The 13,666-nt window shown below is 42.5% G+C and overlaps 1 protein-coding gene across 2 annotated transcripts in view; it reads left to right on the top strand.

Annotated features, from left to right (window-relative positions):
- The window catches only part of srgap3 (SLIT-ROBO Rho GTPase activating protein 3), a 71,497-nt gene extending 61,765 nt beyond the window's left edge, over positions 1-9,732 (top strand). The window contains exons 14-22 of one of the 2 annotated variants that reach the window (XM_061833107.1): positions 315-392; positions 493-627; positions 1,433-1,538; positions 2,010-2,237; positions 2,382-2,455; positions 3,862-4,042; positions 4,420-4,569; positions 4,642-4,957; positions 6,203-9,732. In XM_061833107.1, coding sequence (XP_061689091.1) covers positions 315-392; positions 493-627; positions 1,433-1,538; positions 2,010-2,237; positions 2,382-2,455; positions 3,862-4,042; positions 4,420-4,569; positions 4,642-4,957; positions 6,203-6,652 — 1,718 coding nt within the window. In that variant the 3' untranslated portion in view covers positions 6,653-9,732. Of the gene's footprint in view, positions 1-314; positions 393-492; positions 628-1,432; positions 1,539-2,009; positions 2,238-2,381; positions 2,456-3,861; positions 4,043-4,419; positions 4,570-4,641; positions 4,958-6,202 lie in introns of those variants that run through there. The other variant, XM_061833108.1, reaches the window with a different exon arrangement.
- The last annotated feature ends 3,934 nt before the right edge of the window (positions 9,733-13,666 follow it).

Here is a 13,666-nt window from a genome sequence, read left to right as displayed (position 1 = left end):
CACACAGAGTTGTGATAGACCCCCTCCCCTCCCCTCACCTTCCTCTGCCCCTCTTCCTTTTTATAGCTCCACCCTGTGTACCTTCACATCTGTCTTCAGCTCATTGCTGGAGCCTGCAGGCCTCTCCCCTGGATCTGGACCTAATGAAACTCCAGAAAACTGATTAGTAGCCCTGTAACTGGAACCACATGGTGGTGGCTCACAGAGGGGGGGGGGGCCCTTCTGGAGGAAAAAAACAACAAAATAAAATCTCTATATGAAATGCGTGGCTAATGGCTACTTGCCTAATTCTATCTGCGCTATATTCCGTTCAGGCCTGCAGCAGCAAGGCATATTCCGAGTACCAGGATCGCAGGTGGAAGTCAATGATATTAAAAATTCATTTGAAAGAGGTGAGTTACTTCTTATTATGTCACCTATGATTTGTCTCAAAGCTGTTTCTGCAATCCATCACATGTCACCATTGAATGCCAATTTATTCTGATTCATCAGGAGAAGATCCTTTAATAGATGACCACGATGAGCATGACATCAACTCCGTGGCAGGCGTGCTTAAACTGTATTTCCGAGGACTGGAGAACTCCCTCTTCCCGAAGGAGCGTTTCCTGGACTTCATCTCGACCATCAGTGAGTCACAAAGCAATCAAAGCCAAAGCGGCTGCGTGAGTCTGTGTTTGTGTTTGTGTGCAATCAAAATGCCCCAAGAGGGGAAGAAACAAAAAAAAATACACGTTTCTTAGATTCTCAGTTCCTGTGAATAAAAGAGAAATCAACACATGGAAGCAATTTGAACACCAGTTCTCCTTGTGTGATACCTGAGGCGTGATAAATGATGCCTCTATTAAAATGAAGATTAACTAAACTGCCTAGCTAAAATGGTGCCGCTCTGTATAAGCAGTTATGTAGGGTGTTTTTAATGTTGGATTGCAACTGTATCATTTTTATTGCATACTTTTATAAAGGTAATCATATGTGGAATAGGAAAAGAAAAACCTCCCATTCAGCTGAATGAGGTAATTAGCTCAGCTGTCATTATAATATAGTGCAATACAACCACAATAATAAAGATGTCGTTATTGACAGCAGGGCTCTGTCCCTAGCCCACTTTAGTTGTTAGAGAGATATGCCGCATTTTGATTACCTCAGAGGTGCCCTTTATCTTGTTCTCTCCATGGTGTGCAACAACAAAAATACACGGCAGTGTAAGTTGAATTTCACCTGGAAAAAGAAGTTACATTTTTATAAAGAAAATGCAGCAACACCACTCTGACGGTATCAATCGAAACAGAACATCGCTAACTGAATATTGTGGCCAGTCGGTGGAATGTCATGGGCAGAGCAAACCATAGTTACACCGTTGTACTATTGGAAAGCACGTTTGTATCGGTAAGAAAGAATCTCACACCATTGTTTATTTCCATCTGCTTTTCAGAGCTGGAGTCGGGAGCGGAGAGAGCGCATCACATCCAGCAGATTGTTGTCACGCTGCCTCGGACCATCATCATCGTCATGAGATATCTGTTTGCTTTTCTCAATCAGTGAGTTTCTAGTGATCCACTTGTTCATGTCGTGTACAGAGAAGTCGATTCTGAATCTGAACAAAATGATTCATACACCTATCACTGGAACTACAGGGGATGTACTGGCTTAAAGCTTAAGCCTCTTAACTTCTTTCCAACCAAACTCATCCAAGCCTGCCTTTATGGACATTGGTTTGTGCACTGGGCCACAGTCTTAGTATACAATGATACGTTGTGTAAAAATGTGGGTTGGTTTGCCGGCACAGAATCAGAACTTCATCGTAAACTGAGGACACATCTGTGCCAAGACATTGAATGCCTATTTAATGCCCAATAAAGCAAATCTCTCCCTCTCAGTTTAGTGTTTTTATATCTTCTGTTGTACCTAACCAGCACCAAACTGGAAAGTAAAAGCAGCCAAAGTACAGTAAATAGAATGTTTTCCAATTTGGCTGACATGCTTGACTGTTTGTTTGTTTTTGTGCCTAGTCTCTCCCAGTATAGCGACGAAAACATGATGGATCCGTACAACTTGGCCATCTGCTTTGGTCCCACGCTGATGCCCATTCCCGACAGCCAGGATCCCGTCTCGTGCCAGGCGCATGTGAACGAGGTCATCAAGACTATCATTATGCACAATGAAATCATCTTTCCCAACTTACGTGAACTGGACGGCCCAGTTTATGAAAAGTGCATGGCTGGGGGCGAGGAATACTGGTGAGGGAACTATCAGTGAACATTATTGACAAACGATATCTACTTTTACATGTGATATTACTGCTTTTTTCCAAAAATAACCGCATTGACTTAGATTCAAATCCTATTAATTTATCTTTTAAACGCATTTGTGTTTCAATGCAGTGACAGCCCTCACAGTGAGCCGGGAACTCTTGATGAAGTTGACAATGGAACTGAACCACACACAAGTGATGAAGGTCAGCAACAGCAACGTTGTCATCATTCTCGTCATTCACGTAACCGACTCGGGAAGACTTTACCGTACTACGTTTCGTCATCTCATTGATGCACTTATTGGTGATTAATCAGCAATGGAGGTGTTTTGCTTACCTGGCTTACAGTAGCCTTCAAATATTTGGGGTCACCCATACAATTCTGCTTTTTTTCATGAAAACACATCGTGGTAATATACATTAACATTCAAAAAGTCAAAAGGATCACTTAGAAATGTTTTTTTTGTTTGTTTCAGAAATGCAAGCCCCCCCCCCACACACACACACACATGTTTACAGTGTATAAAATATTTCAGATTCATTTGTAATGTTAATTGAAAAAGCAGTACTACTTTCAAAAAGTAAACGCCAATATTCAACCTCAGTCAACTCAGCTTCGGTGATGGATATGATTGAACTCGATGTTTCTTTTTGTATTTATTTTTGTACCCTTTCAATTTGAACACTCCCAACAAAAAAAGAATTGTAGATTTCTCATGAGCATCTTTGATGTGATTAGGAATGAAAAAGCCCCCATTGCAAATGGACCTTGTTGTTAAATGCCTTTGACAGAAAGGTAAATGACGTTTGTGCTGGCATTCAGCGCTGCCTTTTGATGTGAGTGTGTGTGCACGTGTGTTTGCATGTGCACGGGTGTTCCCTCCCACCTTGCCCGCTCTTTGTTCAAGCGTTAGGCAGCAGTTCTCCCGGGAGTTTGACTTTTGCAGAATATCTTTTCTTCTGTGCTGTCTGTGCACAATTGCATCAATGACATGATACTATCACTAGTTCTTTTTTGTTATAACCTCATGTCTCATCATCGCTTGTCCGACATAGCTGAAAATGTTGATTGTCTGATGTAGACTCTTCTTTTTACACTACCTGGTTTTGACTTTGGTTGAAAGAATCTAGTTAATCCCTACATGATTCATACTGTGGATTAATTTTGAGTTACAGTATTTGTGTTTGTTGATAAGATAACGGTATGTAGATGTGTAGATTTTCCGTTATGGAAAATGGATGTATGGATGACTGATTGTGCTCGTGTAATATGTTGTCAAAATGCAATAGCTATAATTAAATGTTTTTCTTAAAAGTATAATTCTTAACACAACTTCATATAATATTGACTACTTTGTGTCATTTCTTGCTGAAAGATACCAATTCAGCAAATACAAATTCCCTTTCATTTGAAATTTGTAGTTAGAAATTTGAAGTTTATTGGTCATGACCTGTGCACTCAGCTTTAAGATGGTTGTGACATTACTTAGCCATGACTGACCTCTACTGGTTGACTGAGGAACAGGCATTGCTCTGCTATAGTCGATATGCAGTGCAGGTCTGTCAGAATTTTTATGAAACTCGTATTTTGCGTGTCATTTCATTTTCAGAGGTTGAACAAATCGAGGCCATCGCTAAATTTGATTATGTGGGCCGCAGTCCGAGAGAGCTTTCCTTCAAGAAGGGGGCGTCTCTGCTTCTCTATCACCGGGCATCTGAAGACTGGTGGGAGGGCCGACACAATGGCGTGGACGGGCTGATCCCTCATCAATACATTGTGGTGCAAGACATGTAAGTAACATTTTTGATTTAGCTGTTCCTTTTCCTCCTGTATACAGATTGAAAAAAAAAAAAAAAATCTGCCATTCACATGCCACCACATTAATTACTTCTCTTTCATCAATTGTGCTACAAATTTTTTTTTGGGTGGGGGGGGGTTGAAAAGGTATTTTAATAGCTTTAAAAAAAATTCATTTTTCTACACATTTTCTGCCAAAATGAAAAGACCAAATCCATTTACAAGAAGCACAAAGTAGTCAGACTTGATTTGCCTTGTGGGCCACAAAAAATATTGTGGCAGGCAGGATCCAGCCCCCAGGCCTTAAGTTTGACTTTGAGTTTGTGCCGTAACGCATCCCACCCTGACTAGCACGCCACCACTCCCTCAGGGACGACGCCTTCTCAGATAGCCTCAGTCAGAAAGCAGATAGTGAAGCCAGCAGTGGGCCACGGCAGGATGAAAAAAGTTCATCCAAAAACGACGGCCCCTCGCCATGTGAACAATCACCCGATTACACCATCGGAGGTGTCACCGGCAGGTCAGTTAAATTAAGCGGTTCTTTTTTTAAGGTGTTGTGTGACGACTTGCGTGGTCTGATTCCGATTTGCAGGGTCCGCCTGCGTTCCGACGGAGCGGCGATTCCACGCCATCGCGGTGGTACAGACACTCAAAGTCCGACCAGAGTGCCCGACACGCCTCCGCGGGCCGCCGCCTGTCCCAGCAGCCCACACAAGATGTCCGTCAACAAGGCGCGTATGGAAAGTCCAGAAAAAAGGCGACTGGGGACTTTTGGTAGTGCAGGAAGTATTAACTACCTGGAAAGGAAGGCCTACCCTGAGGGGCATCCACTGAGGCCCATGTCAGGGGCCACTCGTCACAGCAGCCTTGGGGACCACAAATCGCTGGAAGCCGAGGCTCTGGCTGAGGTGAGACTGGGAAATCAATTATCGTCTTTTCTGTATTTCAAATTGCCCCTGCGGGAAATGCAAGAATATAAATAGATTATTGTTTTGTTAGTATAATGTCAGAAAATGGCCAATAATATTGATTAATCTTTTCCAAAGTCGAAGATGTTTTCAAATGTCTTAATTTGATTAAACGCAGCTTGTAATAAGTCTGCTTTTGTGGAGGTCTACAAAAATCATACAATATTGGGAGGCTGAAATTCCAATGATTTGGACATTTTTAAGTGAATGTTTCGAAATGAGTAGCAATCATTGAAATAGTTAATTAATTGTTGATTTAGGCGGCACGGTGGTTCAGTTGGTAAAGCATTGGCCTCAGAGTTCTGAGGACCCGGGTTTGATCCCTGCCCCGCCTGCGTGGAGTTTGCATGTTCTCCCCATGCCTGCGTGGGTTTTCTCCGGGCACTCCGGTTTCCTCCCACATCCCAAAAACATGTAAAATTAATTGGACACTCTAAATTGCCCGCAGGTGTGACTGTGATTGCAGCTGTTTGTCACTATGTGTCCTGCGATTGGCTGGCGACCTGTTCAGGGTACACCCCGCCTTCTGCCCGTTAACAGCTGGGATAGGCTCCAGCACTCCCCGCGACCCTTGTGAGGATAAGCAGCAAAAGAAAATGGATGGATAATCATACATTTTGAGCCTTTAGTTTCAATACAAAGAAGCAGAACACTACGAAAATACAATAACTGTCAACATGAGGACTAAACTTTGAGCTGTATTGTTTTATTAGATGACGTGCATTAACAGTTGGATATTGGATATTGTTTCACAAAGGTGCAATTTACATGTTACAATGGTGTAATATGCTCTCTTAAAGTTTTGTGGTGCAAAAAGTCAAATGTTCTTCTTGTCATGCCATAACATGTTTCTGCAAGGACGCTGTTGTTATGGGGCACTAAAGTGTCTTACAAAGTCATCGTTTCAACTTTGTAATCTCCTCTGCTGCAGACAAGTGAATAAGATGGGGGGGGGGGCATGTACTCGCGCAGAGTGCATCTCTGATTCATGGAGGCAAAGTGACAGAATCTCCGCATAGCAAAAAAGTTAATATTTTGCATTGTTTGCATATTGACTGGTACGGTTGTAATTATAATGGACCTGCCAATCTCTCATTTTGAGAGGTCCCTTATTTCTTACTCACAACGGACATGTGGAAAAAAGAAAAAAGGGGTCCTTCATACCTCTGTTATTACCTCAACCAGGACATCGAGAAGACCATGACCACAGCTCTCCATGAGCTTCGTGAGCTGGAGCGACAGAACTCCTCCAAGCAGGCTCCCGACGTGGTGCTGGACACGCTGGAGCCCATGAAGAACCCCATTAGCTCCGAGCCGGGCAGCCCGCTGCACACCATCATGATCCGCGACCCAGATGCAGCCATGCGCCGGAGCAACAGTTCCACCTCTGAGATGATGACCACGTTCAAACCGGCGCTCTCGACCCGGCTCGCTGCCGGCACTCAGCTGCGCCCCCCGCCCATGAGGCCGGTGCGCCCCCCTCCCACCCAGCACCGCTCAAGCAGCTCCAGTTCTTCTGGGGTGGGCAGCCCAGCTGTAACGCCCACTGATAAAATGTTTCCCAGTACCAATGCAGCGGCCGGGTCCGGAGTGAATGCGTCCACCGATGCTGCTGACAAATCTGGCACCATGTAGCAAAGGTCACATTCGAGGGCTGGTAATGGGATTGCAACTCCTGATTAATAATTTCATTTTCGATTCAATCTGCTGATCAATAAGTAGTGCTGAGTGATCAGGGAAATTTCCTTCAGCTCAGGGAGATGATAGTCCAAAATACAAAAGCATTTCATACATTATAAAGTATAGGACATGGCGTATGAAAATGAAAGATAAATAATCACAAATTCTCCATGAACATTAGCTTTACAGATGCAATGTTTGCTCTTTACGTGGTAATGATGTTCACTGTGACATATGGGGTATGAGATCCAGTGTTCAATTTACTTTGAGAAAATAGAAGAGCTGGACAATGATAATCGTGGCGAGTTTTATTGATGCACTTAAAAAAATGAAGTTGCAGATGAATTTCCTGTAGAACGACCTGTTGCCGCTGACATGGTTTCGCATTCCAAACCCTCTGGGCAATGTGCCACAAACTCTGATGGTTTATCTCTTTTCTGGCTGACTTCACTGGGATCTGTAGGAAGCTCCTGAAGTGGAGGGTTCCCATGGTGATGCAGATGGGGGAGAGGGCTGCAGAGGTGCGATAGGTTCAAGATTTCCATTCTTTGAAACTGTTTATAACAATAATAGAAATGCATAAGCTTATGCATATGTATCAGTTAATACCTCAAGCTCATCTAACTAAATGTGTGCCCAAGGAGTCAAATTGTGGACATTTGGACTTTTGTGCTTGGCAGTGGACCTTAAATGCGTCATGTGGACTGGAAAAGAGATTCAGGCACACTGGAAAAAAAGCAGAAATATTAAAAACTTGAACCAGAGAGTCGAGGGAGAAAACACATTTGCAACAATGTGCTTGTTAGTCCGTGGAAGTATACAGTACATAGTACTTGTGCTATAACCGCACAGGGGTAACTGTCACTATGTCCAGTGTGTGCACTGTGTGTAATATGCATTGTTCAATTCCTGCAATGTGTAAATACAGTAGGTCATTGTGTGTGTGTGTGTGTGTCAATGTTTTGATTTTGTACAGACTTACTGTATAGCGAAAAGCGAGATGGTTGAAAGCAAAGGTACAGTACTTGAAAATATCCTAACTAAACAACCCTTTTTCAATCATCTACAAATGTATTCTCTGGCTGCGTGAAATCATCTCCTCTGTTGTACTTTGTCTTTAGAATCCAGCTGCTCAATGTACTCATTCTTGGTAAAAGTCTTAATTTGAAATACTCAAAGTATTTCTGGGTGACACAGCGTAAGAGTGGTTAGCACATGCAACTCACAGTTTCCAGGTCGGGGGTTTGAAGCCGGGCTACGAGCATCCTGTGTGGAATGTGCATGCTTGTGTGGATTTTTTCTGGCTTCCTTCCACATTCCAAAAATGTGGATGTTTGCTTCATTGCGGACTAAATTGTCCAAAAGTTGTGAGTGCGATTATGAATGGCTGGCAACCAGTTCACGGTGCACCCCCGCCTTTCACCCCAATTCAGCTGGGATAGGCTCCAACTCACTCATAACACTCAAGAAGATACATGGATGGATGGATGAACTGTGTAATGTTCTACTCAACAATTTGCTGAATAGGAAATTATGCTCACACGACACGGCTTTTCTAGATGAGGAAAGGCGTCACGCTGTCAGTTGGGTTGGCTATAATTATGTCGCTACAAAGATTCCCTGACAACTCTGGACTTTGCATTCTAAAAAGCCTGTTCTAAGTGCATGCTTTGTGCGGCAATGTCAGCACGTAAAAAAAAAAAAAGTGCTTTGCTTTTACTTAGTTCAAATATATACAATGGATGCACGTGATTAAAATGTGTTAAAGTAATGCACCCACATTTCCACAAGGGGTGGAATTTAGATACGTTTGCCAAATTTTAATCACGTTCAACCAAAAATTATCTTTTATGCTTGGCTTTGGATCAGATCAAAACTGTATTACGTTTTCACAAAAGGTTGAAATTTTACCAGGGCTGATAGTGATCGATTAATCCGCTTGTAGCAGTAGCTCAAATGTAAAGTTGTATAATACCCAAGCATGCAAACCAGGCACCTTCCCAATATAAAATTAAATTGTATTAAGTACATCCCGAGCTTTCAGAAGTTTTAAAGGGCACATGCTTCTCCTGCGCGTTACTGATGGTACGGTCTTGTTAAGAGCTAGTGGAGGCATTCAGGAGCACAGCTCATTCAGTTTATTTCCTAAAAAGACATGCTGTGCTTTCGCTGTGTATGTCTTTGCCATGTATGAATTTGCACCTATTAAATTGTATATACAAATATGGGAATGTACATAAGAGAACATATGAAAGAAATACAAGAGAATCATGTTTGACTTTTATTTATAGTCGATGTATGGAGCAATGGTGCAAGACATCTCGAGTGCCTTTTGTGCACAACATTGATTTTTTTTTTGTATTGCTTTTTTAAGAAATGTGTTGTCTATTAGTTGTCATATTTATTATGAATGTTACTTTTGTATGAATACTTTCTCTTGCTCTTTCTGCAGCAACTTGTCCAGGGTCATTTTGAACTGTTTTTTCTGCGCTGGGGGAAAGGAAAAAGGTAGATTTGAAAATCACTATGCACCGAATCTACTGGTTACCAAGTTCAGTAGTCTTCTCAGAATATTTATTGCAACTTGTTGTTTTCCCGGTGAAGCATCTGTGCTGTGCCTGAGCCATAAACTCATCTTTTCTCTCCCTTTTCCTACAAAGCAAACACAATGCAGCACTGCTGGCAAGCGCACGAATGAGGGATACTACTTGTAGAACTTAAAAGGCACTTGGTTCCTGTGTTTTTCCAACATATGTTGTAAAAAGTCATCTTTTTTTTTCCTCTCCTGAAATGGTAGCTCAGATGGTGGAACGTTATGATTTTATGATTAGAATCCAGAACCACAAAAATGACAAAACATTGCTGTAAGAGACGACTGTGCCTGTCTTGTTGTACTGATGGAGTGTGAGTTGTTGTCTTTCCTCTCTTTAATTGTTTGTCTAGTGGGGAACGTCTGGTCCATTAGAAGCCTGTGATATACCTTACCAGTACCACTAAGTGGATGTTAAAAAAAAAAAAAAAGTGCATCCTAATAAAACATTTACTGCAAAATGGTCTTGTTTTCGCAGTTATTTCCAGATATAATGTAGTGTACAGTGAACATTATGCACAATAAGATCCAGTCCGGCATGGTGGTTCAGCTGGAAAGCATTGCCCTCACAGTTCTGAGGTCCCGGGTTCAATCCCGGACCCGCCAGTGTGGAGTTTCCATGTCTGTGCCTACATGGGTTTCCTCCAGGCACTCTGGTTTCTTCCCACACCCCAAAAAACATGCAACATTAATTGGATACTCTAAATTGCCCCTCGGTGTGATTGTGAGTGCGGCTGTTTGTCTCCACGTGTCCTGCAATTGGCTGGCAACCAATTCAGGGTGCACCCCGCTTCCCGCCCGTTGACAGCTGCGACCCTCGCGAGGATAAGTGGCAAAGAAAATGGATAGAAGCATGGATGAAAGACCACCTGTACAAAACGTGCAGTTAATTTTGTGACCACATGGTGGAGAAACCGGAACATGAGTGGAATGTGCGAGGTCCCGCGAGGCTGTGCTGTGCCACCAGGAAGATGACAAACCCGTGTTCAGAAAACAGAATCTTGCATAAATTACAGGATTACATCTCTCTCAGAAATTGCCTTTATAGTCCACTGGTTAGAGTGACAGAGCATTCACAAAATCCAATTTGTTCCACCTGACTCCGCTCTGTTCAACAAGAACGTCTCCAGCAAACAACTGAGCTCACCCCCATTTTAGTCTGAGACCTTCCCGTTCGACACTTTCATTTTGGGCCATACGATTTGCAGTTTGTTGCAGACCACTGATCGACGTAACTCGATACCTATTATGCTTCAAAAGGGGTGACCAAGGCCTCGCTGGCGACCCCATTTGCTCCTTCGTAATTAAAACAAACCAGCGCAAACCCAGCAATAATGTATAATCAAATAGCACAAGTCATTGCAGAACAAAATGATCGTAAATGTACTTCCTGCCTCCACCTCAACCTGCCTGACCTAGTCAACATGGAGGCTTTCTTCAATTATGGCGTCCCAAAGGGCAACTGTGAGCCGGGCGCTCATTCATTTTCCTAATCATGATGAAATTGTGCAAACAAGTGGAAATCGTGTTTCATTTATTTCATTCCCCTGTGCATGTTTGCGTGGTAAGTAGCAACTTTTATTTTCAGGTGAATCCCATTAAGTGCTAGACCGGGTGATGAGGAAAACAATGCAAGGTGGGGCTAGAGAGACTACACCATCTGCGGCTCCTAATTCCTGTGTGACTCTAGAATCGTATTATTGATGTAATTTCAAAGTGAAACAATAAAGATTTGGTAGACACGTCTGGCCCAAAGTCAGTGATTCTGGATTTAGATCTCATCTTTTGGCTTCCGGTGTGGATTTAACAAGTTTTGACTGTTTGACGCTTTCACTGTTTTCTCCAAGTGCTCTCGCTTCCTTCCAATTTCCAAAAATATGCATTTCTGATTCATTGAGGGTTCTGATTTTTCCATTAGCCGCGAAATTGGCGATTGACATGACGACATCTTGCTCCAAGTCAACTGGGACAGAATCCAACTGACCCTATTGAAGATAAGCAGTACACAATGAATGGTAAAACGTTCATTTTTGCGTTTGTCCTCCTCTCCAAAAGCAAAATTTACACAAATGTATTCAAAACAAAAGATGGAAAAGACTGTGGCATGTCTTTTCCCCCCCCTGCAGTATTTTGCTGCCTAATGCATCAGACGAGTGCAGCACACATCTCAATGATGTATGCTCAAGGGCAGCCAAGGATTATACTTTGATGCATTTTCATTACAAAAGAAACTCATTTAAAAGTAGGAGGCTGATAATTCAAAAGAATCACGATTCGCTTGAATGGAAATAACCATCACACTTTTGAAGGTTCATTCATTTACAGCCTCCCTACCGAAAAGGAAATCCCACATGCTGCATAAATCTCAGAGTTCATGGAACATACAAAACCATCATTATTCCTTTTAAAGCCACATTGAGTAAAAGTTCGGATCAGAATTGTGTCCCTGCCATTGCCCTGGTCAGCTTTGGAACACTGGGAACATGGCTTCTCGAATCTTCCAGTACATTCTGCTCCTATCATCCTGTCATGAACCACCCATATGAGGTGCGTGGAAAAGTCCATGGATCTTATTGTTCCAGGTTGGACTTCTCAACTGAAGAATTCTTGATGTTTGAAGAAATCTTCCGTAAATTATGAGCACTGATGAGGTTGAATGGATCCACTTCGCATGATCGCTTATAGCGAGGAAATGTATGGGAGGATTGATGAAGCTTGATGTGTTGAAGGTTTCCAGGGCCTCACTGCTGGTGCACCTATGTCATAAAATCACGTGACCCTGCTATATTGCCGGTCTAACAAAGCATTGTTGAAAGTTAAATCCGTTGAGACGAAACGAAAATACGTCTTATAGCACGAGGCCCCGAGTTTTGTCCAATACCGTTAAACATTTAGAAGGTGATAATTAACAAAGGTACATGGAAAAATGAGAGACACTTGGCATAGGAGACCAATATTTAATGCTGAATTTCATGTTTTTGCTGATGAGAAATTGGACTGTTAATTGGCTTCCGGTTGTCTTTGACAACTGGGTCTACACATGTATCTGGTGAGTAAATCGTTGAGATTTACACAGAAAAGTTTGAAAGTGTATAAAAGTCTGGACACATACAAGTACTCCGTTGCTGGATCTGTTCTCAATCAGGAATAAATCCCATATAGTGATGGAGCCACTTTGTTTTGCACAAACTTGCCTTCATTAACTATAATTGGGAAAAAAGGAGGACAGGGAGTCGTCATCTCCGTACATAGAAGTGTCTTGTGGCCACACGTTAATCTCCGTAACCCTCTCTGCGACAGATGATTTGTTTTCTTTTTTTTAAATATGCATTGTTCTCAAATCAATTTGGCATTATAAATACTTTTTGGTAATCTGAGATTCAGAATAATTCCTACCTGAAATGAGGCGATCGCTACACAGGCATGTCTATTTGGTTGGGGACCATCCATCCCGTTTAATTGTCAAAATCCATCGATCTTTTCTGGTCTTTTCAGCTGGTATTCTCATAGAATGATCTCTTTGAATATTTGTCTTGTCTGTGGTGACAACCGACAGCACAACAGGTCTCAGGTATTGTAAATATTCTCCTCCGGTTCAATGTCTCCCACAATGTCGAGCAGCTGTTTGATCGGCAATATGGCGCCGTGAAAATGGTGACGTCACGTGCACGAGGTCTATCCACCTGAATAGCCACCCCCGCCCGTCATGGAGAAAGTCCATTGGCTGAACGCATTTACGCTGACGTTTGTGAAGGGAGGTTCAGAAGATGGTTTATGAATTTTTACAACAGCTCCACTTTGTTGAATGTCCCATCATTGTTTTCCCGAACGTCTGTGCTTGTTTTCAAACCATTCCCAATCTGAAAGGTCCCAGGTTGATTGTTGGATTTGATTCCTGCTAATGATGTTAAACGTCACATAAACACCGACGGAACAGACACAAACCACATGACAAAAGCATCATGATCCAATCAGGACTCAGTGCAGAACAGTGCCGCCGTTTGCATGTTGTTTCATTCCAGATGCATGTTTGGCTTCATCTGTTGGGACTCATTTACAGCAGTTCCGTCCAAATCCCAAGCAAGTCACACTTGTGCACTGTGTACAATAACAACGCTGGATCTTGCACAAGACTTCATTAGGAGTCTTCTGATAGGAATTCAGTTCTTGGATTTATGATGACATTCCATGTTTTTACTTTACATTTTCAAGGATAATCTAATGCCGCCTGGATTTTGGTTTCCCAGGAGGGCTACGTATATTGCCCCTGGTTTAAGAGAGTTAATGAATTTGTTCCACTGATCTATGGTGTGCTTCTGGAACTTGCTTTAGGCACACATTTAAGTGAAAGCTCTCCGTACCCCCGCATCTCCTTCAAG

This window comes from Syngnathoides biaculeatus, chromosome 10, assembly GCF_019802595.1.
Source record: "Syngnathoides biaculeatus isolate LvHL_M chromosome 10, ASM1980259v1, whole genome shotgun sequence".
Taxonomy (NCBI): Eukaryota; Metazoa; Chordata; class Actinopteri; order Syngnathiformes; family Syngnathidae; genus Syngnathoides; species Syngnathoides biaculeatus.
The sequence above is the reverse complement of the archived record's forward strand: the minus strand, read 5'-3'. Positions and strand labels throughout refer to the sequence as shown.